The sequence below is a fragment of the Paroedura picta genome, chromosome 8 (genome assembly GCF_049243985.1).
Source record: "Paroedura picta isolate Pp20150507F chromosome 8, Ppicta_v3.0, whole genome shotgun sequence".
Classification (NCBI taxonomy): Eukaryota; Metazoa; Chordata; class Lepidosauria; order Squamata; family Gekkonidae; genus Paroedura; species Paroedura picta.
The window spans coordinates 59,299,788-59,326,860 of record NC_135376.1 but is presented as its reverse complement, the minus strand read 5'-3'; the positions used below and the strand labels follow the sequence as shown (position 1 = coordinate 59,326,860).

The 27,073-nt window shown below is 50.0% G+C and overlaps 1 protein-coding gene across 1 annotated transcript; it reads right to left on the bottom strand.

The window, feature by feature from the left end:
* Window positions 1-7,364: 7,364 nt before the first annotated feature.
* On the bottom strand, window positions 7,365-26,622 carry HMX2 (H6 family homeobox 2). The gene is made up of 3 exons (XM_077350019.1): window positions 26,521-26,622; window positions 9,558-9,850; window positions 7,365-8,502 (listed from the first exon to the last, which is right to left on the bottom strand). The coding sequence occupies exons 2-3, from the start codon at window positions 9,847-9,849 to the stop codon at window positions 7,958-7,960; spliced, it is 837 nt and encodes a 278-aa protein (XP_077206134.1). The 5' UTR covers window position 9,850; window positions 26,521-26,622; the 3' UTR covers window positions 7,365-7,957.
* Window positions 26,623-27,073: the final 451 nt, after the last annotated feature.

The window sequence follows — 27,073 nt, the reverse complement described above, 5'->3', positions numbered from 1 at the left end:
TGATAACATTCTCTGCAATCTCACTGGGGCTGTCACCATTTGCTTGGCAAAAATAGCTTTTAATAGCTCATGGTCAGATTGGGCACAAAAGGCCTAGTGATAGAACTATCTATCTGAAATCCCTGGGATCTAGCCATAATCTGAATAATTTTTAATTATCACCAGGCTGACAATCCATTGTGTTGCCTAGGTCACACTTGTGATGACCCATTTTACCTCAAGATCTCCCAGAACTGATGTGAGGGAACAACGACAGTATATGGGATCTGTCTTCACCCCTACCTCCACCCAAGACTTTCAAAGACATCAGGATAATATTCAAAAAAGTCCTTTGTTATACTTGGGGAATGCAGCACTAGATTATGGATGCACCTGATCAAATTAAGGGCAATACAGGCTGACTTGCCCAATAATGGCCCTTGTCTGTAACATGGAATGTGAGACTACAAGTGGTAAGACCATTCTTGATGTGAGCCATCATGGCACTGCTCTGTTTGAATATTCCACCCCAATGGCAACTAGTGTCATATTTGTCCTTTATCTGTGTACTTTGTATTGCAGCAGTGCCCTGAGGGATTGTGTTGACCTCAGCTGCAATATCTAACTTGAAACAAATTGGTAATCCAGCAACAGTGACAGTTCTACACCATCGGTGTTTTCCAAATGCTTAGCTTGTTGGTGTGTAGCCATTGCTCCCATGAACAGAGAATTCATATGTGTAGAAAGATGAGAGGGCATATTTTCTGCATTTTTCCCTGCACATTTATAGCAGGTTTCCCCAAAAGCTGGGCATCACTGTGGCCTGTGGACATTCCCACATCTCTTGCAAAAAAATGTTTTTGTTTTGTTTTTTGTGATTGCAAAGTCCTCTTCTGGAGATAAGTGTCCTGGTGGCTTGCTTTCTAAGGGGATATCTAGGTAGTTCTTGCCTGAACTGAACTGTTAGGATTCTGGGTTCCACAGTCATTGCAGATGTTTGAGCCCTTTGATCTGCAAATGTTAATTGCTTGAGCCAGTGCTAAATTGGGGTTTCCAGCAGGTATCCTTGGCCTTACTAACTGAAATTCTAAAGATAATCGTGTCTCTTAACAACAAGCCTGTGGCGGTCGCAGATTCAGTATTGAGATTTCTCCCTGTAGATTGCAACAAAGGAGTCTATGCCTGCTATGTCATCAGGCAGAAGTTGCCAGAACTGAAACCATTCAAAATCAGGTTATCATCTTCAGTTTTAATTTCTGCTTCCATTGTCTCCTAAATTCCCAGTGAAGCTTAGCACAAGGGGGAAGGAGACTTAAACTGTTTCATTCTTCCTGTTAATACAGGATTCCCAACCAGAAAGCATTTCTACAAACTCCAACTTCTGACATCAAGTGGTGTCCTCTGGGGTCTGGGGTCTTAGCAGCCAGGAAACTGGTGTCCACTACCACTGTGCAGAGCCTGGAGCAGCTTACAGCATCTGCCATAGCAGGGCCCTGAATGGCTCCTTGTATCCACCACCTCTGAGGCAGGCCTGGAACAGTTCCCAAACAGCCCACTGTGGCTCCCCGGCTTCACCACACAAGTAAAAAGAAAAGTGTAAAAATGCTACTATACTTTTTGAGGTATTTAAAATGTGCCCCTCTGTTTTGTTTTGTTTTTAATTCTGCAAATCTGGGGAGTACCCAAGTTTGCTGAAAAATTTGTTTAGCCTCTATGTGGCTCCAATCTGCCGATTTAGCTATCCAGAGATGGGTGTGTGAGTGGTTATTAGGATATATGGTGAGGCCCATCCCATGCAGGCCTTGGTGAGAGAAACGGGAAACTAGTTTTGAGGGCTGACTTAAAGGCATATATTACATATATCTCAAGAGTTAAGTTGTATTATCCAACTTCTGAATCAAACTTAAATCTCGGGTCAGAGTTGGGACAGACACACACATACACCCCATCTCCATCTAGAAGAGGACACAGGGCTCTGAGGCACCTTTCCCACATTGCTTTGCAGCTGACATGGTGCTGTATGTTCCATGTTTAAAATCTGAGTTAGTCAGAAGTCCCCTTGATTTCAAATGGAATTACTTTCCCAGTTCAATCCTAAACATGTATGTACGATTGTGATCAGTAAGCCTTACTTCCTTCTTGCCTGGCTCATCGAAGGGTTTGGACTGGAGTGTCACCAATATGGGAATGACACCCAGTTCTGCCTCCTGATGGATGGTCACCCAATTCACCCCTGGAGTCATTTGCCAGATGTCTGGAAACAGTGACAAGCAGAGTCACTTGAAACAACCCTTCAAAGACAGCACTCCTTGGGTTGAGTAAGAAAGAGCCATATGAGGAAGCGCGATTGCCCAGCCTGGACAGGATACAACTTATGCCTGCACATTCAGCCAGGAATGTGAGTGTGACCTTTGACACCTGCCTTTCCATGGAGGTTCAGATCACAAGAGTAGCACAGCTGGAGTTTTTCCATCTCTGCCAAGTCAAACTACTAGTGCCCTACTTGGTCCCAGAGCACCTAGCAATGGTGATCCATATGATGGTCACCTCTAGATTAGATTTCTGTAACTCACCTTCCCTTATCCCTGACCCAGAAACTACAATTGGTACAAAATGCAACTGCCTGGGTCCTCACTGAAACACCTTGGAGGATCCATATTGCCAGTAGAATTCTGGATCAGGTTTCGGTACTTATATTAAAGGCCATTTACAGTCTGGGTCCAGCATACCTAAAGGATGGACCCCTCTGCCTATGTCCTTCAGAGAGCACTTAACCCGACAAATTGCAATGGTTGGTTGTCCTTGGCCCCAGGGAACTAGATTTGGCCTCGCCAGGACATTTTCAGTCCTGGCTCCTTCTTGGTGGAGTGAGGTCCCAGATGAGACCAGGGCTCTGTCAGTGCTGGCACAGTTCTGCAGGGCCTGTAGGATGGCGCTCTTCCACCAAGCTTTTGTTTGGGGCCAATAATCCAGTAACATCTATGGGATCCCTGACAAAGACACCCTCCACCTCTAGAAATATCCAGCCTGGAATAAACTTATTGGCATGATAAATCTTTCAGGTGAAAATTATATATTGCTGTTCTATTAATACTCCTAATTATGTATTGGTTTTAATTTTAATAATGTTTTATTGTTTTAAATGTATCCATAACTATGCACACGCACCATCCTGAGCTGGTCTCAGAAGGGCAGCCTGGTAATTTAATAAATAATAGAAAGTGTGATTAAAATGCAACAAAAAAAGTCATATACAGGCTCTGTGTCCTCTATAAGCCAGATTTTTTACTGTGCCGCCTATCCCCCATAATATGCAAGAGCTCTTTCTGTTACTATATTTCTATGTAGAAAATCATCACTTTGATGCCCAGTTCTTTCTCTAGGAAATCAGGGCTGCAGGTCTAAGAGCACTTTCCTGGGAGTCAGGCCCTCTGCAGAAACTGGGCATTTTGAATAAACCACTTTAGGCTTTCTCCCCATGTTTCTGTGTTCACTAGGTTCAGTTCAGCTGAAATTAAAAAGTCCTTTTATAGATTTTGAGGCCTTGTATGCATATTGGCATGTCAGAAAGCATGGAAAGAAAAGGAGACATTCTATTATTATTATTATTATTATTATTATTATTATTATTATTATTATTATTATTATTATTATTATTTCAATTTATATCCCACCACTCTCCTTGGACTTGTGGCAGGTTACATAAACCCAAGTAAAAAACCCCCATAAAATCCCAGTTAAACAATCACAACTCGTAATATCCTAAAAACACAACAGGCGGAATAGTTCCCGTTCTTTCCCCATTACAGTCAATCATCACATGGTAGGGGTTCATAGAATGGTATCCTCAAAAGCAGCCTAAGGGCTTACCTTTCAGGCACACCATCCAAAAACAAGAAAAGAAGAGGTCATCCTAAATTTGCATACATCCAATAATAAGACTTTGTGTCCTTTTCTTTTTGTATCTAGTGTTTATGATATCCATCATATAGCTGGGGAGTAGATGCAGACCACTTGTATAACTCCTTTCCCTCTGCTCTTTCAATACCTGATAAAGGTGGCTTCGACAGGAGCAAGCCTAAGCCGCTCCCTCCAGGCTCCTACTCAGGTGTATTCAGTGGGGCTTACTCCCAGGAAAGTTCTTAGGGTTGTACTGGAAAGTTGATGCTGCATCAAATTCATTAATCTTTTTGGTGCCAAGGGAATCTTGGTCATTTAACTTTCTTTGTGGAATGGCACTTCCTATCTAAAGCTAAGTGGGAAACAAATAGGATAAAATAACAAGTTTGGTCTGCTGGATTTGCATTACGCATCCCTGTGTTACTTCCTTCAATATCCTTTATTTTGAGGCAATTTTTGCTGCTTTGTGTTCTTTGGTTGGGGTGTATTTACATAACTGCATGGTCCCACAAAAGGACATTTCACTGCATACAGAAGAGTCAGAATGATATCTGATGGAAATTGATAAAATGTGCATGCTCTTAAGGACCAGAGAGAAGGTTGTGTGAAAAATTTTGTACCAGAACTTCCTCAGTGCCTTACACTTCCATCAACGCAGTATCAAATCGGTGAGAAGGTTTTGGGAAGAGGCTGTTGCACAGACGGCTGTAGCCATTCAGATATGATCAATTCACCTTGCAGTAAAGACAGCTTAACTCCGAACGCGCATTCCCAGAAGAACCTGACAAGTTCAAAGGACTAACTAACAAGTTCAAAGAATTAACTTCCTATGAGGTCAGCTTTGTTGTGCAGTTCCAGGAGACCAGGATGTCTTCTGACCTTATAAACGTATGAACGGGCTTCCTTATAAATAGTCTGTCTCTCAGCTACCTATCACCGGTGGTCTACAAAGAACTTTTAAAATTCCTCTTGATGAAAGTGGCTAGTTTTAATCTCATATGATAGTATGCAGGAACCATCAGCTGTACTATCTGTACTGCTGGGGCATTATTCTGCAACATGGGGAAAGATTTTTTGCCCCAGTTAAACCAATGCTATTGTGCAGTTGAGATTGATGGAGGAATCCCTGCACCCTGCTAAAGTGAATATCTGCAAACAAGTGATTCCATGCACTGTAATGGGCCGATGCAATCTTGGTAGTGTTGACTTTGACTCAGAAATAAGCGCAGGTTTGTTCCCAAGTAAAATTGCCTAGGACTGCAAACCGTGACCAATGTGCCCTAAAACATTCAGCGAGAGTATTTAAAATGCAATGAACGTGGAATGAAATTCCAGTTCAACACCTCACAACTGTTTTGCAGCAGTTCTGGTTAACATGACTACACTGAAAACCCTGGATGATACAGCAAGGCAGGAAATAGTCATAGAAATAATTAAAAGGAATGTTTATTATTCTTTTTTTAAAACGGGGTGTGGGGGAGGGAGCAGTTGTAAGCCTGAATGCAAGTTCTAATCAACTGATCAACAATACAGCCGTATAGGGTGTATTGATGTCCCAAAGAACTTTTTAAAAATCTTGGTCAGATACCAATATCTTCAGGCACTACCCTCATCTTAAAGCAAACTTTCTCAGAAGTACCTTTCACAGATTTCAGTAGAATTTGCCTAATATGCTCGAAGTGTAAATAGCATATTTCCTTGCTTCTGTCTATAAATGGAAAGGGGAAGGGCGGCACTTAGAATGCTGTCCGGGGAGAATTTAGTTTCGTGACAGGGGGCTTCCCTCTACCTCCTCTGAAGTATCTCCCTTTTCCTGTTGAGCAAATGGTTCCAGAATAATGCCTGAAATATTCCTTTGCTCGAAGAAGACACATCCCGAGCTTGTTATTTACAAGGGCCATATGGGGTGTAATCCCCATTCTCCGTTTAAACAACATCGTAAACGTAATTTTAGCGGGATTGTAGTTACCTATTGCATTTTAAATAGCCTCCTCTATTAAGTTCCCGCAACTCAGGAACAGGTGGCTGTGATAAACCGCATAACGGCGCCTGCAATTCAAATAACACTTGATGAAGTATTTACTTTTTGTTTAAACGATTCGCTTCCTCCTTTCGGCATATCCGAGGCTGCAGGTGTTTCTCGGCGCCGGGAATGAACGTTCAGATCAATCACGGCTCGGTTATAATGTCACATTTCTATTTTGGGGGTGGGGGGGGGGGAAGAGAGAGACCGGCGAAGGCACTTTGTGTGCGATCATGGCATTTCACAGAATACACCTCCGTCTAGGAAGAAAGCCCGTTCCGGAAACACTTGTCAGTTTGGATCACTTAATAAAGGACGTTCATCTTCTTTTCAAATCGCTACATCCAGGAGCTGCTTTGATCCGAGATGCGCTTGACATTTGCGAGTCTCTACCCAGGTTCGCTGCACAGGTTATATATTTTCCCCCCATTCATTTTAATGAGGGGTTGGCGGAGGAGGAGGAGGAGGAGGAGGAGAATGGGGCCCCATCTGTGATTTTACGATGAGGATACAGAAGTAAATGCGGCGCGGTGGTTAATATCAATGGACAGGATGCGATTCACGTAGCACGCGTATAAAAAGCCCGATCCCGAAACTGATCTCGCCCACTGAAACGAGCAAAGATTTCCAGTGGCAAATGCTACTGATTTCCAAGGACGCCGCTCCCCATCGGAGATTGCCTCCTGCACACTTACTTAGCAGCGAGCCTCTTTGAATCTAGTTGGACTTACTGGCCTAGGGGTGGGTCGCCCCAAAGCGGTTTACCTCCTTATGCCCCACCGCCTGCTGCGGGGCTCGGAAGATAGTCTTAGAATAGATTTAAACCAGGAACCCTGAAACAAATGTGGAGGGGCATACATTGCCATCGAAGGATCTCGCTTAAGTGCCACTCAGATCGCTATTTTAAGGGCCTGCTGAAAACGAATTGTATCAGATGAAAAGCGTCATAAAACTAAAAGGAGTCTTCTTGGGCCTTTGGACCCAAACGATAACACGCATTTAATCGTTTTGACGATCTGATAGAGTGACCTGAAAGAGGCATGTGCAGCATTTTCCCCTCTTCTTCCGCCCCCCCCCCATCCTAAACACACATGGAGGTAGAGTACACCCCCTCCCCACACACAGACACGTAGAAGTGGGATGAAATTGCACATTCCAGGCACAGGTAATACTAATGGCTCAATATTTTAGCGTTGCTTTGACCAGTGCCCTATTTACTATTCGACTGCGAAGTTTGCCTGGACAAGCCACGGCTGGAGATGTTGCCGGATCCCCGGTAGCCCCAGAGAAAGAAAGAGAGCCTCTGCCCGGCAGACAAAACTTTGCTCCTACTTCCAACTTCCTGGCTGCATCCGGAGGCCACCTTGACCCGAAGCCTCCTGCTTCTCCCATCCCTATACCCAAATGCGAAAAGACGCCAAGACTTCGACACAGGAGCAAAATCTCAGTCAAAGTTACCAACGGTGTTTAAAATGCTTTATTTTTCTTTAAAAATATGTACAGATCTGAAATATGCTTTCTTTTTTAAAATTTTATTTCCCGTAGATATAACACTTGGGGCGAAAAGTAACCGTGAAAAGGTGGGGGAAAGGCGATTCCAAAGAAAAATAGTCATGGCAGACTGTTCAAAAGCACCCTTGGCATCTCCTCCCTGCGCACGCAGACTCCCGGGGTTATTTCAATAGGAGTGGAAATGCAGGGGCTTATTTAGTCCCGTCCAGGGTCAGAAAGTCACTTATGCCCGGAAGCAATGAAGACATAACGAGGGGTGAGGGTGGGGTGGGGGTGGAGGGGGAAGAGAACACTCTATGCCCACCTAGAAAAGAAGCAAAACCAAACCGACCCAGACAGGATCCCCATAAATAATAATAATAATAATAATAGTAGTAGTAATTTAAAAAATACACACGGTGTATTTCTTAACAATGCAAGAAGCACCTCTCTCCTCCCCTGCGAGTAACAGACAGGCGGGTTAAGAAAAGGTCAGATCGGCCGCTCTACACGGGAGGAGGCGGGGGTCAGCAGCAGATCGGCGGCTCCGGGTGAGGAGGGCGCTCAATAGTCGATCTTGTTGTAGAGGTTGTAAAGGGGTAAGGCTGACAGGTTGCTGCCCGGGTAGTACAAGGGTGCCGGGAAGGCGATGGACCTGGGCACGGGCACCCGGAGGAGGGAATTGTCTCTGAAGACCAGGGGCATCCCCACCAGAGTCTGGGCCGAGGCGTGGGCCATGTTGGCCGCCTCCAGTTCCGCCGACAGCTGCCGTTTCCATTTGTTCCTGCGGTTCTGAAACCAGGTTTTCACCTGGGTCTCTGTGAGCTGCAGACTGGAGGCCAGGCAGGCCCGCTCGGAGCTGCTCAGGTAGCGCTTCATGTCGAAGGTGGACTCCAGCTGGTAGACCTGGCTGCGGGAGAACACCGTGCGCGTCTTCTTCTTGGCCGCGCTGGCCTGCCGCTCCGCTCCGTCCCTCGGCCTGTCCCCCGGAGGCGGCGAGCTGGGTGGGAAGCGCTTCTCTTTCTCTTCTTTCAAGTCTGCCTGCGACTGAGAGAGAAACGGCGGCGTCCTCTCGGAGCCCAGCACCGCACCGCTGCCCTTCGGGTTGCCTGGGGGAGGAAAAGAAAAGAAATATGAAAAGAAACACGTCTCGCATCACACAGACCCTGCGGAATCCAGGAAAGCAGAAACCTTCCCCCCCCCCCCATAAAACCTTGTTCCAAATACAGGGCGCTGTGCTTTAATCCCCTTTATAACTGGGGAGGGAAGGGATTCCGTTTTTCCTCTCCCGTCTAAATAGCATTTATTTCAGTCGGGGAGTTTAAAAAGCCTGCAGTTGTAGGCAGAGTGCAGCTCTCATTAACCCCCCACCGCCTTACTCACGAGTAAACCTATTGAGAAAAATAGCCACTACAAGCCATTTTGATCTAGCCTTTGTGCACCCTTTGGGAGTAAGTGCCTTGAGCCCAATGGGATTCACTTCTCGAGAACCATGGCAAGGATTGGGTTCTTTTACGCCTTGCTTTAAGATGCTTGTTTTCCTCCCGCTCTCCAATGGAGAGATCCGGACTTTTAGAGCCTTTCACAAAATCATATTCATGGGAATCCTGGAGAAAACCAACGCCTCTATTCCCTTTCGTTCAAGATGGTTAAATAAAAATCCATCATAATAAAACAATGATTGCTCCAAATCCCGGGGGGGGGGGGGGAGAGATTGTTCCTGGAACAAGAGCTTCCTTTAAAAGACCTTCCTTACTCCGCATACACCAAATCTAGAAAAGCCTTAAAAAACAAACAAACCCCTTTCCAATTAATACAGGTTGTATACTGTTATTACTCGCATCAGCCGACCTACACCACGGATGCCCCTAGCTCCCGACCTGGCCACAACCTAGCCTCCCAGATCTCATCTGGAAATTTAATTTCACCTTCAAAGAGCAGGGGTGCTTGGAAAGGCTGCGAATAGCCACAGAGCCAACCTTGGGGGGAAACATCGCCGCACGCACACGCACACACACACACATACAGAGACCCTCCTCGGCTTTCCTTAACGCAGCCTCCAACGCCAGCAGCAGCGCCCGCATAGCCGTCTGTACCTCCAGACCCATCCGTCCTCATTAGCAAGCAAAGTTGGTTTGGGTTTTTTTTTTGGTCGGATACTTACTGAGACACGTGAAACTGATAGGCTGGTGTTTGTGGCACGTTTCTTTGGGGCCGTGCGAATCGGGGCAGAAGCAAGCGGGGTGTTTCCAGCTCTCCTCCGGCTCCTCTTCTTCTGAGGACACCGACAGGCTCCTCTTCCTGGTCTGCCAGGCGGCAGCGGCGGCTGCCTGTTTAGAACCGGGCTCCCGGCCTCCTTCCGAGCCGCTGCCGCTGCCTAAGATGGACTGGATGGTAAAACTGGAGATCGGAGCTGCTGCGGGACAACACTTGCTCGGGTCGTCTTTGTTGCTCATCCTGGACTCATAAGAAAGGAGAGGAGAAGAGCTCTCGCTTTAGAGACACACTGGGGACGTTCGCCGGAGAGTGCGGGGGCTGCCTGGGGGGCTTGGCGACCTCGCCTGGCTTGGGGGGGACCAGTTTGGGGAAATATTTTTGGCGTGCCTTGGCGGGTTTTCCTTGAGCTTGCCGAGGCTGAATGCATGCTCCTTTCTCTCTCAGATCTCTATTGATCTCCAGGCGGCGGGGTGGCGGGGCTTCATTTGCATGGAGGTTACATCCGCCTCGGCCAATCACAGGCGGCAAGGCAGTCCCGGAAAGTTTCAAAATTCTAGAACGCCGTCAGCCAGCTGACTGCTCGGGGCCCGCTGAGGCCACGTGAGCGGATCGCAGCCTCTCGCCGACCGGTTAAAAAGAGAGAGAGAAAGAACCAAACAACAATACTATCTAGGTGAGGGATTTTTTAAAAAAATGAATGCTTCATCTACAAAGCTTGGCGAGGGTCACAGTTTCTTTCCCACCCACCACCCACCCCACACCCTACATTTCATAGCCTTCTAAGATGGGATCTATGGGAATCGCCGTGGCCTGAATGTTATTTTTAAATATATAAGGGAAGGAAGCTTAGTAGGGTCAGATTGCTTTGTGAACAGTAGGCTTTGAGTCGCGGGCGAGATTTGCCAAGGTCTGGCCGCATACCCGGCCAACACCTGCTCGCCCAGTCATGTTTCCAAGAGGGCAGAGGTTGCTCTCCTCAGTCACTTAACTAGAGGAAGTAAATAACTGGTGGGACTTTACTCCGAAGTAAATGTGCTGCACGATTGAGAGGGATAGGGCAACCACTGAAGCGTGTGTAGGTTACGTGTCCTCCCCTCTTCCTCCTTTCCCCAACAATCTCCGGTGCCACTGGACTCAAACTTTGCTCAACGTATCTCCGTGTCAGAGTAGCCCCTCCCCCTTTATGACAACAGCGATTTCAACAAACGCCGCTGCCCTCGTTTAGTCTTCACCTCCTCTCAAAGAGAAGCCAAAGTGTCCACCAGAACATGAGACAGGGAGGAAGAAAAGTGGGTCGACTGGAGACAAGCACAGATAACAGAGTTGCAGTTCAGGCAGGAGGGCGGCAGAAGACCTCTCCCCCCCCCCCCCGGCCTGCGGTCACCATCAGCCTCATCTCCCCCCCCCCCCCAATAATAGCTTGCCTGGCAATGTCAATCGAGAACTCTGGGCGATCGCCGGCGTTTTAGCCTGGCTGCTACCTAAGCCTTGCCTTGCTTGCCGGCTAGGCGCAACTCTGCCTCCCTTGGGAGAGGGGAGGGAGGGGAGGGGCAGCCTGAGCGGCAGCCTCTCCATGGACTGCAGGAGAAAGGGCAAGACGACGTGCATTCAAGCTGTCTGGCGCCAAGATGCCTAGCGAGGAGCTGGCAGCAAAGGAGCATCAATGAGGGCTTGCAATCCAAGCTGAGAAACGTCTTGCCGTTCCCAAACTCGGGCAGGTACATCTCTAATCTGCCCCGTGGGATGTAATCCATCTCCAAACGCCCGGGGTTTATTTTATTTTGCAAGGACATCTATAACAATGAACGTAACAATAAATATGCAATTACTTGGGCTTTCTGGGAAGATTGACCCCAAATGCCTCCCAATGACTGTCATACAATCGTCCCTCTCCTCTTGGGCTTGTACATCTTTGATCGCAGTCGGGGTGGGGGGCTGGCTCGGAGACTTTGCTCGGCGAGTGGAGGGGGCACCAGCCCTGGGAGCGCCCAAGCGGTGTTGTCAGAAAGCATCAGTGCAGCTTTCACATTCTAAAATGTATTGACATGAGGCCCTGCTATAGAGAAAGAGGCTCCTCCGTGTGCCTAGAAGTGGTGGTTTGGTTCCGACGGTTCCTCTTTGCAAGGCAATGCGGCGAGCGCCAGTCACTTGCGAAGTGGCCCCCTGAAGCCCCGCATGCCAAACCACGTCCAGCCCTTTCGATGGCCCCCGGCCCGCAAAGGCTGCGGATTAAGCTGTCATGTGGAAGAGGGCGGACATCGCCTCCGCAGCATTCCAGCTGCCTGCCTCTTCCCGCAAGTCTGAAAGTGCCGCTGGAGAGAGCTTTGATCCGTCCAGAGTTAGCTGGCGACACACTCTCTCCACCCCCCGCTGCGTCTGCTAAAACAACGAAGGGGACCGGTTTTGACAAGCAAGATGGCCCCGTGGAGGCGACGGCAAGAGCAGCGAGGCATTCCTTTCCTGCAGGCTCGGGGACTCCGAGGGGAGGAGGCTTGGGTTCGGATTTCTAGCCCGGCTTGTGTCATTACTGCGCCCCAGGGCCGCACCCTCGTCAACCCTTCGGTGTCAAGGGCCCAACGAGGGCCCAAGCCGCTTGGGGACTGCATGTCCCCACTGGGAGGGACTGAGGCCTTCTGGCTCCGGAAGTCAGATGGGGGGGACGAACGACTATGGTCCCCTTTGAGATCCCTCGGGCTGTTTGTGCTTCCCTACTAATGAGGGGAAACAATACAATCAGAGTCCAGATTTATTCAAGGCATGAGCTTTCGAGGGCACACGATCTGAAAACGGAAAGGCCCCTGGCCGAACACAGCGGTGCCCCTGAGCAGGGCTCGGCCTTCCTTTATTACAGACCACTTTTAGATTGTGGCTGGGAAGGAGAAGGGAGGCCGGGTCAGGGGGCAGGATGGAGCCCCATCTGTTCTTAGAAGTCAAGCACCGGAACAGTCCAAATTCACTCCCTCAACCCTAGGATTGAGGCTAAGGAGGGGGATTCCTTCAAAGCCCCCCCCCCTCCCTCGGCCTTACCCTCCCCCACAAATGTGCCAGGGGAGGGGATGAAGAGACTTCTCCCCCTCCCCCTGTTCGTTCAGGAGAGAGGGTGGGCCTGGAGACAAAATCTTCCTCTCCTTTGATCCCCTTCACGTAAAGGAGCCTCTCCCTTGGGCCAGATGGGTTTTCTTAATGGGGTGATTATCTCCTTCTCCTCCCCCTCCCTTCCGCTCCCCCAAAATACATAACGAGAGATAAAAGCAAGATCCAGATCAATACAGACAAATGTCAAGACGTTTTCAAATGACATTTTCATTAACTCCGAGCCCCCGTGGTAGGCCTGGCATATTGAATCAAGCGCTTATAAAATAATTAGGGGAGAGCGAGATGACGACCGGACCGTTGCGATCATTCACTCCTTAACTCCTGGATAGGCTCATTAAGGGGGCTAATTGATTAGGGGAAAGTGGCCCGGCTCCTCCCCTCCTCGTGCGGGGCAGGTGCTGTCCTGTTCTCCCGCATTAACCTTTTCGGTGCTTTTCAACAGGCTCCAGACACATTACAAATGGTCAGCTTTAATCATGATGTCAGCTCATTAACCCGGAAAGACCCCGCTCTGAAGCACAATGTAAGGGATCGTCCTTCACTCGGCTCTCTGCAGCCGGCCGGCCCCCCTCCCCAAAGCCCGCCCGGAAAAGGGTGGGTGGAGAGATGCCTGGCAGCAGCAGCAGAGGCTTTCTTTGGTGTCCACAAGCAGAAAGAGGCTGGGGGAAGAATCCTTCCCAGCACCACGTGTCTTCTGCACTGCTGGATCATACACTTTGAGTGTGCTTTTGCAGCTGGCTTTTCCTGTACAAAACACGAAAGTCTCCTTCTGAAGTGCATTGAAAACACATTATTCAATCTGTGTGGAATGATATTAATGCTGGGTAACTAAATGCCCCACTCCCTTCCACCTACACCCCCCTTTCAGTCTGCATTTGACCAAAAGCCACTTTAAGGACAGCAGGTCAGGCAGGAACTGAACAGGTGAAGTTTTTCTCCCTGCCACTTCATATGCAAGAAGTACAACCTGAAGGGTACAACGTTCAAGTGTGACAAAAGCGGGAGGTTCCATGAAGGACGGTATGCATGCCATGCTGTCAAAAGCCATGTCCTCTGATGGCCCCTCTTCTTTCCAGTGACTGTTGCGAGGGACATATCCTTGTGGCCGGACAGTGAAGATTTTAGCCCAAGGGGGCCTGACAGAGCAGAACCACAGTGAGGTACCTGGATTTGAAGTTTGCCTGTAATTCAGGGACAGGGAAGAACAGAACCAAGTTTCCAGACCCCAGATCTAGAACTAGGTGGGTAACCAGGCTAGCCTGAAGCAGCAGAACAAAGTTTTGAGTCCAGTGGCATCTTTAGGACCAACTAAGTTTTATGCAAGGTTTACACTTTTGTCTGCACGCACACTTTATCTGCACGCCAAAGCTTATACCTGGGATAAAACTTTGCAGGTCTTAAAGGTGCCACTGGACTCAAACTTTGTTCTAGGACAGAACTGTGAGCAAAGGAGAAAAGGAAGTTTAGAAGGGAAGAAGAAGAGTTGCTTTTTGTGGGGTTTTTTGGGGGAGTACCCCACTTTTCACTACCCAAAGGTGCCTCAAAGCAGCTTACAATTGCTTGAATAGTGCGACAAAAATCCATGTCCCTGTTGAGTCCTGGGTATGTCATAGTTTTGAGTGCAAGTTATTACAACACTCAAAACTATGACATGCCCAGGATTCTGCAGTTTCCTGTCTCTGCCTGGATACATTTTTAAAAGTGTTGTGTTGGCTCCAGTCCTCTAGAAAAGAGGCCAGTTTCAATGATGTTGCTTATTTTAGCTCAGCATTTTCAGACCTGAAATATATTGTTTCTTTGATTTTCTTAGTTTCTTTCTCTTGGTGTCAGCTTTCTTTCTTTCTTTCTTTCTTTCTTTCTTTCTTTCTTTCTTTCTTTCTTTCTTTCTTTCTTTCTTTCTTTCTTTCTTTCTTTCTTTCTTTCTTTCTTGTGTTAATCTATTTTTTTATTCTTCTCATTTGCTTAAGGATTCCACTTTTTATTTAAAAAGAAGACTTCTTGCCTTGTTCAGCATCCTTGGCTCCCTTCATGCTTTAGGAAGTCATATACATTGTATCTGAGCTGCTATTATAATGGTTTTAAATAACCTTCAGGCTTCCTTAAAAAGGATTTGACCCATCTGACCCTTTCTTTTAACTAACTCCCTCATTTTTTTAAAAAGAAGTTTCCTCTTTTGAAATGTAATGTGACTGTTGGACTTTGAGGACATGTATATATTACATTTAATACTGCTGTGATCACTGTTCCCAAATGACTTAACAAGACTTATTTCTTGTATCTGATCCTGGGAAACAATCAGGATTAAATGTAGGATTGCCATGGCTTGAACATCCTCTTTGTGACCTGAATATTCACATACTTTGTCAATATATAGTTGAAGATGCCCATTATCATACCTTCCCCCCCTCCAGTTGCCTCCCTGATTCCCCCTCCCCTAATCTCAAGATTACCCCAAGTCATAAGGGAGCTGCTTGAGCTTCAGTAATTCTGTGAGTATGGTCCACTAGCTTTTTGGACTCTATGCCTTCTTTGAAATATAGAGCAACTCCCCCACCCCACCCACAATATGCCCCCCTATTGTCTCCATAGATTTTGTATCCTAAATAACCCTATTCCCTTGGTTTTCATTGTCCTCTTCCCCCACCCCACTTCCCATATTGAGAATGACACTTGTGTGCAGTATTCTGCCCATTCAGTCTCCAGTTAGGAGAAATTTAGCCAGTCATTGATGATAGAAGATAGCTTCCTTTAAAACAATGGAAGATTAAAACCTGTGGTCTGTGTTGCTGTTGGTAGCTCTACTATCAGAATCCCCAGCTTCTTGTTATCAAGATCCCAAATTCAACACCCTCACTGACTCAGTCCAGTGCTGCAAGAGGTGGGGCTGGCACATTGGGAAATGGAGTGTGGGGTGGGGATCACATTTGGAAAGAGTGCCGATGATAGGACGGAGTGCAAGCCCCAGTGCAGCCCCGGATTAGACAGACCACTGGCCTGACTCCTCCTGAGGTCGCTCCCAAGTTAGCTTCTCTTTTAGGATCCAGCCACCCCTATGGGTATTAGCATATGGATTTTGTTTGTCTTCTTGTTGCAGTTCGAATTATGTTTCTACCCTCCCCAAGTTCAGGACACAATGCAAGAAAGAATGAAAACACCAGAGCCCCTGAGCCACAACTTTGAAGCGCCATTTCCATTCCAGTTGGAGAATCCCTCCCTTCACAAAAACAAAACTTTCCAATTTTGCACAGGTATGCAGCGCAATCCAAGGAAAGATGTCGGCTTAGAGCACAAAAGAAACCCAAGTCTGCACATTTCTGTCTTCGTCTTGCCCACAGGGAAGATACCACCAAACCGACACACACTATAGACTCAAGTCAGCGGTTTAAAAAAAAAATAACTTCTAGCTTTCTTATTCCCAGAGACCCTCTATTACTGTACACTTAGTAAATTGTACATTAAAAGGGCTTCGGGGGGCTGTGGAGATATACTCCAAGAGAACTCTCTGAAGTGGCCGTCCTATGAACTTGGGAGTTATCCGTCGAAATAAACGGGATTTGCCTTTGAATAAACAGGAATAGGGTTATTGTGCACGGAGAAAGTCCTTCTCTTCTCCGTTTCCCTGTTCCGTCCACTGTCCTGTCCACTGGATTGTGCAGGGCCGGCTCAGATCTCTGCCTGGGCCACTGGCTCATCCGTGCCATTTCTTGGCAGCTGGGAGGACACCCCGCGGATGAAACGATGGAGCCGCTTGGTGAGGAAGTCAACTCGGGCCCCGCGGCATTAGAGGGAGGCAAGAAGGCCTGGCGGAGGGTCAGGGCTGCGACCTCAAGCAGGGATCCCGTTTCCTTCCCGTTGACCGGTCCCGCTGGCTTTAGGTTTAGCCACCCTTCCTGGGCAGTGATTCTCAGGGCGACCAATGGAGCCTTCGTTCGAGCTCAAGCCGCGCAGAAGAGGCGGAGAGGGTGGGCTCCGGCCGTGGGGGCTGGGGAAGGGGATCTCCCAGCAAAGAGGGACCGGGAAAACAGCAGCCATGCCTGCTCCTTCTTTTTGCGCGCCAGCTGTAGAGGCAGAGATCTCTGGTGGGGATGGATGTACTGGAGGAAAGTCTCGGGGCTGAAAGCAGCTTGTGGGCCGGCCTCAAGGCCCTCTTGACAAGCTGCCCTGGATCCCACCAGCTCTCCTTTTCCAACAGCCCCCAGTCAGTCGCAGAGGACGCCCCCCTCCCCAGCAGAGTCTCCCTTGTGGTTTGCCTCACAGCAACCGGGGCGCTGGGAGACTCCTGCTCAACATCGCTATCCATGACCGTTTACGCACTGGGAACTTCACTGCCCCAGGGGGCGGATGAGGCCCAGCAGGCCAAATCCTCCCCCGTGTGGGTGCAGGAAGAGGTGGGGCAACCTGCCATAACTAAAACTCCAGCCTGCAGCCTGGCATGAAACCTCCAGTGCGTAAATGGTCCATGAGAGTATCCTAGCCCATTGCTGTTGATAGCGATGCCATCTATTGGGGGGGGGGGGTTTCTATCAAGTTAGGGTGCATCAAATTGCCCCTGACAGGTCCGGAGGGGTGTTGTTTGGGTTCTTTTTTTAAAGCCCAAGGGGAGCCCGGATACATTTGCTCAGGAGGGGAAGTCGTTCCCTTCCAAGGCAGCCTGGCTAGGATGGGGCGCCCATTGTTGCAGAGAACCGGCACCCCCAGCCCCCGGGCCTCCGCTGGCTCCCTGGCCCTCCCGAGCGGCAGGTTCAAGCGCGGCATATGCTCGGCTCCGGCCAGCCCGGAGGAGCCCTGGCTGAGCTGGTGACGTATGGGGCCTGGCGGAGAGATGGCGCACGATTTACAGCCGGGCCAGACAGGGCGTGAAATCTGCCCTGTCAGAGCTCACTGGGCGCTTTTGACACACCCGCCTCAGCTGAAACTTGTTAAATGACCACATCTGTCAGCAGAGAAGCGCCAAGCGCCCCATCGGAGCCGCTCTTGGGGACGGACGGACAGACTTTATGGATGCCTTGAAAGCGGCAGCGGCGGCAGCCCCAACTGCTATTGCACGCTATGGATTTTTTTTGTTTGGTTTGCTACGCCGCGGCTTGGAGGAGGAGGAGGAGGAGGAGGAGGGCGGCTTGATCGATAGAGGGAGCCCCAGCCACACTCCAGCCCCTACGAGGCCAGGCCGGACGAGAGCACAGCAAGGCGGGTGTGGCGGGACTGCATTCCCTGTGGCCACCCTTGCCGCTGGGGAGCCCCGTTGCGCCCCAGGAGAAGGGCTGAGGAGGCTAGGCGGCTGGGGAGGGGGCCCACCGTAGGACTGAGGCCCCTGCCCCAAGTCAACCCCCCCTCACGGGTCAGCTGGGCTCCCCCCCCCCCCCGCCAGCCTGCCCAAACTGCAGCCTTGTCTTGGCCCGGCTTAATGAAGATGAAGGCAGCAGCTGCGCCTTGACACCCCTCTCTCCAGCCCTCTGCCCTTCCCGAGAACTCGGCTAGATCTCGCAGGGCAGAAGGCCGCATCCACTGTGCCCATGCGCCCTGGTGCTTTCCCTTTCCACTTCCAGAGCGCTTTGCAACTGGATTTCCCTGCGCAAAATGGCAAAGGGTGGCTGAGGTGCATTGAAAGCGCAGGAAGTCCCCACTGGCCTGCCGGACACGTGTGCCACTTCTGAGTGCGGCCTCTGGGAGGGAGGTTTCGGGAAGAGCCCCGGCTTCAAAGGAAGCCCTGGTGAGGATGAAGCAAAGGAGACCTCTTTGTCCACGGGGGGAGGGGGAGTCTCCACTTGTGATCACTTGGGTTGGGCTGTGGTGGAGCCGCAGGGCCAGCAGCACACTGAGGGCATCTCGCTCCGTATGCCATGCCACGGGGAGGTTCGGGAAAGGCGACTGCCGGGGGTGGTACTGGGCAGTCAGCCCACTTGGGGCAGATCCGGCCCAGAAGGCTGCAAGAGACCCACACCGTCGGAGGGCCTTTCCCGCAGCCTCCTTTCTTAGATCAGTCGCCTATGGAAGAAGAGAGCGAGCGAGACACCAAGGCCTCACGTCGGACAAAAAGCCAGGCGAGGCCAGCGGGCCATCCTGCATAGCAGTATTCTGGCCGGGCTCACAGTGTGTGCCCCCAATTGCCGTGTGAACGCGGCTTCCGGGGTCACCCCCTTCCCCGAGGGCAGCCAAGCACCCTCCAGGATCAAGGAGGCGGCAGAAAGCAAAGTCCCTTGGAGAGAGACAGAGCGCCTTCCCCCGAAGCAGAACGCGATCCGGAGCCGGCCAGCCGCAGCTGGGGAGTGGGTCCAGTTCTCCAAGTGGCCCTGAGCAAGCTTTCAAAGGTCCCTAATAAAAATTGATCTCCCCGGCTTTGGCGGCGCTTGGAAAATAGGCTTGTTGAGAGCCTGTAATCTCGGGCGCAGGCTTCCCCCCTGCAATGACAGATGAAGTCATAAACAAGTTTGATCTCCGAATCAAGCTTCGATAAATATTAAACACAGGCTCCCCCAATCTCCCCCCCCTCTTGCCACGTGTGGATTATGATATATGGAGCGTCCAAACTTTAAAATAAGGAAATACCAGAGAAAATGATCTCAATAAATTTTCTAAGTATAAACGTTGATTATGTTTCGATTTTCATTCAAGAAGCTCTGCTGCCCGTTTTTTGGTGCAAATGACATCTCGCAATAGGCTTTGGTTGGGAGCGTCGAGGGGATGGGGGGAGGGCGCGGCGGCGGGGGGGGGGGGGGTTGGCGGTGGAGAAGAGAAGGCTCCCCGGTTTTGAAAAAAGCGAGCCGGAGCGGTGGACAATTTATGTAATCTGTGGTTGGAAAATGAATTGTGTAATTTATTGGAAAACAGAAAGTCAGGCAGATTGGATCAGCATAGCCTATCCCAGGCGCCCCTATCCATCAAGTTCCAATTAACAACCTAACCAGAGAGCTTTAATGTGTTTCCAATCTAGTGGCCTGATAGACTCATCAATTCCTCGGGGAGAAATTAAGAAAATCGACCGCCCCTTGGCGTTGTAGTGTCATTCCTTTCTGCAACTATATGTCAAATTAAAAACACAATTAAAATTTAAACTGTTTCAATCAGAGGGTGCCCCGCAACCTATGTTTCACTTAATAGAACTTTGATGAAAATCTGATGCTTCCACTCCATCACCAAAGCGACTGGGGCGGAGGAGAGCCAGAGATCCGCCGGATTTTTTTTCAACATTAGAGTTTAAGCAGAGACCAGGTGACTCAACCTCAGAAAAGGGGGAGGAGAAGGCTTCTTTTCAAGAGACTCTTTCGAAACTGACCCCTTCCCATACCATGATCCTATTATCATCATCACCATCATCATCATCATCATCATCACCATCATCACCACTTAAGGACCCTTCCCCGAGGTACTCATAGTCCTGAACATCCCCCAACAAAATCATGCCTGTTTAAACTGTACTAAGCCTCTCTGATTGCTGTAGGAGCGCAGGTTAGGAAATCTAACCAGTCCTCTACTCAAAACCACCAGCAGGGATGAGAACGGGGTTGCAGCCATGAGAAGCAAACTCCTAAACCAGACCACACCCAAAGGCCGTGTGACACCTTTATGAGGATGATAAAGAAGCTACCTTTGTCCTTTTGTGGGAAGGATGTTAAAGGCTGTCATAGCATGAAAGCCAGGTGGCGTAGTGGTTAAGAACAGAGCCTCTAATCTGGAGAGCCAGATTCTCCATTCCTCTACATGCAGCCAGCTCAGTGACCTTGAGCTCCTCACAGTTCTCTCAGAGCTCTCTCAGCCTCACCTACCTCCCAGGGCCTCTGTTGTGGGGAACAGAGCAGGTGATCCCAAGTCTCTTTGAGACTCCTTTGGGCAGTGAAAAGCAGGGTACCAAAACCCAGCTCCTCCTCTTGTTCTTTTGAAAGCATCCTCCATGCCATACTGCCTAGCTATGCAAAATCCTATCTGAATCTGCAAATGGCCGCAGCTCAGCATTCCACCTACAGGGTGCTGCCAGGCAAGGGTTTAGGAAACCCCTCTAGAGCTGCCAGGAATGCCCCTCTAGGAACCCCTGGGATTGTAGCCCATCTCTAGGTGATCGGTTCTTTTCCGCAGCCACCGAACCTGGATCAAATCCGACTGGCATCCCCACCACGAACGGGGCATATCGACTAATCGCTCTTATCCAGGGCAGAGGTGTCCGTCTAAGACCGTTTATGTACTGGGAACTTTACTGCCCCAGCTCCCATGCAGGTGTACAAATTGGGGGAGGATGAGGTGCACCGGGCCAAATGGTCCCCCATGTGGGTGCAGGAAGAGGTGGGGCAACCTGCCACGACTAAAACTCCAGCCTGCAGCCTGGCATGAAACCTCCAGTGCATAAACGGTCCAAAGGGCTCCCCCCACTCCTCAGTCTCTGAAGTAGAAATCAGATCAGATATTGTGGGACCAAAGGATTACTGCTCGAGATTGCTGCTGGACATAGATCGGAATAATTCGCTTCGGGGCAGGGTGAGTTGAAACCCTCCCTTCCCTTCCTGAAAAGCACATTCTGGCATTTTGTACCCCCAGTGTTGGGAACCTCCACAAATCTGCCCTGAGTTTCCGAACACAAGGCATTCCTAAACAAACAAAGAAGTCTTTGGGCAACAAACAAACAGGATCACTTGGGAAGCCCAGCATAGATAAAGAGGAAGATGATCTGGATCTGGTGGGAGAAAGATCTCTCTACTAGTCAAAAATCACCTGCAGGCTCGCTTATCTCAGGCTTTCTCAACGAGGGTTTCATGACTGGAACGGTTTCTTGAATGAGTGGGAATTAATTTTTTGCATATTTAAAAATTTTTTAAACATATGACCATATATGGTCATGTCGGCCTCCCTTCCCCCATGGCCAACAATAGCCCTGGAGGGAGTGGGCATTGTAAAAATAGTTGAGAAAGGCAGGCTTGTCTGCTAGGCTTCAAATCAAACATGGATCTCATCGAGGGTTAGTATACGTGGTTGGGCAGAGGCGTTATGGTCCTATGACAGGGATGCTTGCCGCATTCTTCTGGGCTGTCACTGGAGGGACCCCGTTTCTTTATAGCTCCCAAGCACAAGAAACCTCCGGATAAGTGGAAAGCTAACACCTCAGGAAGAAAAAGTACAGCCCTTTCCTTGCCGTCCTACTTTTCTACTGGAGAGCCAGCTTGATATAGTGGTCAAAAGCGGGGGCCTCTAATCTGGAGAGCCTGGTTTGATTTCCACCCCTCCGCCACATGTGACCCTGGGTGACCTTGGGCCTGTCACAGTCCTCTCAGCCCCACCTACCTCTCCTGTTGGAAGTCACTTTGAGGTAGTAAAAATCGGGGTATAAAAGGCCCAACTCTTCTTCTACTCTGGGACCTTCCAAGGGCAAAACAACAACAACATTCGCCCAGCAATGGAGCCCTGTTGGGTGAAAGTGAGGGGAAAGAGATCCTTTATGTATTTCCCCAGTACTTTGAGGGGAGTGGAATATAAATGTAGCAAATAAATACAGACTGGCAAGGAGAGTTTTTAAATTTTTTAAAGGAGGGGACCAATGGAAAGTGTTACTGTTGGGATGGCAACCTGAAGTGGCACAGGTAACCTGTAGCAGGTGTAGACCTGGGCTTATTGAAGAGGCATCCTTCTTCAGTGGAGGTAGGGTGGCTGACTCCTGGCTGGGAAATACCTGGAGATGTTTGGGATGGCATTTGGGGAGAGGAGGGAGGTAGATAATGCCATGGACCCCACTTTCCAAAGCAGACATATCCTCCAGGTGAACAGATCTGTCACCTGGAGTTCAGTCGAATCCCAGGAGATCTCCAGCCACCACCTAGAAGGTGGCAATCCTGACTGGAGAAGCTAACAAGCCATTTTAGGCCAGGACCCACTGAAGTGCAGCACGGTTGAGTTCAGGGTCTTCAGAACGCTTGCCAGGAGCCCCGCTCAGACGGGGCAGTCATCATGGCTCGGCCTGACCTATCCAGCAAGTCCAGGGTCCCCTCGGAGATGTGGGGTGTATGACACTTTCACCACCAAGGTTGCCTTCGTCAGGCAGCTCAGTAGGCAGCAAGTTCAGCGGGGTTGACTCTGAAGTCGCTGGGCATAGGATGGCCCCCTGGCCGCCCAGTCTTCCCTGCGGGCCCTCGGAAGTCAGTGGCACCGAGTTAGAGCATTAACTCCCCAGTGGCGCTCCAGCTTGGAGCCCCTGCGTGTAATTTCGTGCTAAGCTAGCCGGATATCAACACCGCGGGGTTCAGTGGGACTTTGGACCCAGGAAGCCGCGCCAGGCTGGCCTAAGGAGAAGGGGTCTTCAGTTCTTTGTGGGTCTCTTCGGGGTCTTTCTCACGAGGAGGTGAGGAGGATAGTATCTGAAGGCCATGGCGTTCTCTGGTCAGAGACGTGGGATGAGGAATTCCGCTATAGAGTGGTTTAGTGAAAAGCAGCCTGTCCCCTCTTTGCTAGAAAACTAGTCCATCAGGACAAGGGCTATCCGCTAGTCCATCAGGGCAGAGGGGGTGGAGTAAAAAGGATCAGAGTGTCCTCTCCGGCAAACTGAATAGGCTCATTTTCACAGGAACCTGGATACCCCTCTTGCATGCAGAAAGTTAGTTCATTGGATGTGTCCCTTGAGCTGAAACATGAAAAAATGGAAGGCCTACTTGAGCTGAAAGAGCCTCCGCTTACAAATGTGACCTGAATGTCTGAAGGACTGGCAGGAAGGCTATTGCACCCCCCCTCCAATTTGGGGAAGGGGCAATGCTGCTAGTTCAATAAGGTTTGAAACATTCCTGGCATGTCTCCTCAGCCTCACCACATACTGGAAAAAACAGATCTTGTATGTCCTTGCCCTGCTGCCCTTTCCAGAGCACTCTTTTCCTGAATGGATTCATTTCCAAATAAGAAACTTTAGGCCGAACATGGTGAGAAGTGGTGTTTTCAGACTGCCACTTGGACTGTGACCTTTCGAATGTTTGCTTGGCTTAGAAAGCTCCAAGGGACATCCCTGATGTTCTCCATGCAAGGTGGGAGCTCTTGTCTTTTCTTGTAGCCGGTTTCTTGTAGCCGGTTTTGTTTAGAAGACAGAATGAGGCAGCGGGAGTTTCCAAATGACTGCAGCTGCCACATGAGGTCCCTACACGTAGATATGTAGGCCACCAGGGAAGTGGCCAGATGTGTCAATTACTCTATGATATATTTATTTTAATATTTATATCCCACCCTTCCCCAAAGGCTCAGGGCAGATCACATCAGACACAAATACAAATTCAAGAAATATAATACAAATGTCAATTGTTTTGCTATGTGTGTTTTAGGGGGGGGGATCTAAATCTCCCCCTCGGCAGACCGAAATACTACCGCTCATATGGGGAGGGGACCTGTGGTGGAATGCAGTCACGACTGCACAAGGTCAGGAACTTCTCCGGGTGCATTTGGGTGCATGGGAAGAGCATTTGGGTGCAGTAGCCTCGCTGGATTAGGTTAGTATTCCTATAGGAGACCTCCTGGGACTTCCAGGCAAGCCAGCGGGAACTCCATGATGGGTGTGGGGGGGGGGGATGCGAACCTAAACAAACAAGGAAAGTTTTTGTGCTACATTAGACAAAGGCAGCAGTCTGACGAACCTTTTCCCTGGAGCATGTCTCCTTAACTGGAATGGGACTAAACTCTGAGTAGGCTTGCTTAGGTTTTCTCTCACCTGGCCAGGGAAATACTCTTGCGTGGTAGGCACGCAGGCACGCACGCTTCTTGGCGCAGGATCTACCAGTAAGAACTAACTCTTCCAACACACACACCCTTGGCAATTTCCAAGGTAAAACAAAAGACCAGCCACACCTTAAAGACCAGCAATAAGCTTTTCTGAGTGACATCCCACTACTTTAGGAAGACAGGTGAGGGGGAAATCCTACTAGAACATACTATGAGGTAACTTCCCATTGTTTGGTTTCTGTATGGTTCAACCTGTTGTGCTCTGTTTCAGATTTATGCAATCCCAGCCCTATTGCATTGCTCATTGGATGTCTCATTATGTTGTTTGCATTGATTTACAATTGGTAATCCGTCTTGAGAGTCAGTGAGAAAGGCGAAATATGAATAACTTAAATAAATAAACTTTCCGGGTATGATTTAAAACTAGGGTTTTCTCTTCGCACAACTGTTTGAAGGAGGAAAACTCGTATTGAAGGACAAGGTTAATCTTTAAGGCGCCACTGGCCTTTTAATTTGATTTTGCTTCGCCAGACTAATCAAAATACTAGTTTGCAATTTGCAAGGGCCCTCCGACGTGCCCGAATCCTGTTTCCACTGAAAGCTACGGCGTTCGCCTTCAGCTCCAGAATTCTGGAGCTGCAATCGCCTTGGCACATGGACCCACACCCCTGTTTCAATTCCTGGCAGCCTGAATTTCTCATTCCGCGCAAGTCGATGGGGCGGGGGGGGGGCGATGACTCCCTAGAATGTCAATAAAGAGGAAACGTGGAGACATCGGCCTGGCGTGTTTTCCTGGGCTGACGCCCCAGGAAAGGAAGCCGCTTTAGAAAAGCGTTGCTGGAAGCAAGGCCCAGTGGGGATGACTTGCTGGGAGGCAAGCCCAGGTTCGGGCTGCCCGGACAGGCCTGAGAGGGATGGGCGGCCGTGGAACCCATTCCAGAGAGGGGCAAGGCAGCCCTGCCTCGGGAAACCGCTCCGCTAACTCAATGCGCAAACACTGGGAGCCCTTGGCGGCTGCAAGAGCCGCTGGGGGCCTCGTCCAGGCTGCCTGCCCAGGGACCTGGGGCTCTGTCCCCGCTGCTCGCAGCACCCACTAAGACACAGCCTAAGGGTGAGGTCTCCCTCCTCCCCCCCCCCCCCCGCAGCCTTCCCCCGCCCTGAGGGCGCGAAAGAAAAGATGGGCGACTGGTGGGATTAGAAGCGCCCCTGCCCCTTGGGATCCACCTCCTCTCCTTTCTGCTCCCCCAGAGAACCAGTGGAGCACTCAGGGGCCCAGCCTCCAGGAGTCTGCCCGTTGCCAGCTTCCCAAGGTTTGACCACAAGTTCCCCTGGGTTTTTTGGATGCCCAAAGTCAAGATGGCCCTGCAGCCTCCTGCCCTCCCTTCCAGGCAAGGGACTTCTGTTGCACAGAGGCGGGGGTGAAGAGAAAGGAGAGGTTCTCCTCCCACAAGGACTCTGAAGATCTGGCCATTGGACCTCACTGTAGGGATCGGTGCCGTCTGGAAAGACTGGGGCAAAATGCTGGCTTTTAGGGTTCTCTCCCTCCCCCTTTCCCGTTTAAAAAAAGAGAGAGAAAAGTAACTCGATGGGCCCTGGGCGTGTGGCCTCCATGCCCCGCTCCCTCCGCAAAAACAAATGAGCAACTACAAAGGGGGAAGGGAGGCTTGGCCACAGCGGAGCAGGGAGAAGATAACGTGCCTGTTTGCCAGCATCCCAAGGTCATCAACACACTGGCGAAAAGAGCACAGAGGAACAATGGATTCATTTGAAACAATATTTTACAGACGTTTGGCGATCAATACGAGCCGCTGTATTATGCCGGGCCAATCTGTTAATGCTCTTAATGGGCTTCTCATTCCGTTTGCACACACTATGCTAAGTCGATAGAGCAAAGTGATTGTTACAGAGACACTTGCAGGGGGTCGGGGTGACGGCGGGGGGGGGGTCGGGGAGGGGGGGACTCCTGCAGGCGCCTCTCCCTCCCCCTCCCAGCCCCCAGAACAGGGCTCGACTGATCGGGCCAACGGGCTTTCCTCTCCCGGCTCCGAGTCCTCTCCCTGGCCCCCTCTCCGGAGTGGATTCAGGGTAGGCGAGGGCCCCTCCCCCCTGGCGTCATCCGCGGCTGCGAAGCGGGTACCAACCTCCCTGCTTCCCGCTGCTCAACCTCTACTGCGGCCGGCCACGCTTGGGCACGCGGCGTTTCTGCTCTGTGTTCTAATCTCCGCGCTCCACAGTCTTCTGAATTCCTCCCCACCAAATCTGGAGGCCAGGGGACTTTTATATCTTGGTGTCTGCTGTTGTCTATACACAAGCGGCCTCTATTTACTCCCAAATAAAAGAAATACATGTGTGTTGCTAATACAAACACAGCAAGCGGATCTGGCTCCTTCGAGCTTTGAAGAGAGGGGAGAAGACGAGGGGCGGGTGTCTCCCTCTCTTGCACTCTCTCTCTCTCTCTCTCTCTCTCTCTCTCTCTCTCGCTCTCTTCATCTTCCTCCCTCCCTCTCTCTCCCTCTCTCTCTCTCTCTCTCTCTCTCTCTCTCTTGCCTGGCAAACAAAGGCTGAGATTTGTCAGAGCCCAATTCCAGCAATAAAGAGAAGTGGCCCCGGAGTGGCTGCAGATTAAGAAATTGCAGCAACTGTCTTGGAACCGACACCAAAGAGCCGGCCTGCGCCGGTTCCCAAGAGCCAGTT

Excerpts from the sequence above, each read along its gene's own strand:
- HMX2 (XM_077350019.1), bottom strand. The coding sequence starts at position 9,849 with ATGAGCAACAAAGACGACCCGAGCAAGTGTTGTCCCGCAGCAGCTCCG. Across the intron at positions 8,503-9,557 it reads TATCAGTTTCACGTGTCTCA|GCAACCCGAAGGGCAGCGGT; the intron begins GTAAGTATCCGA and ends TTCCTCCCCCAG.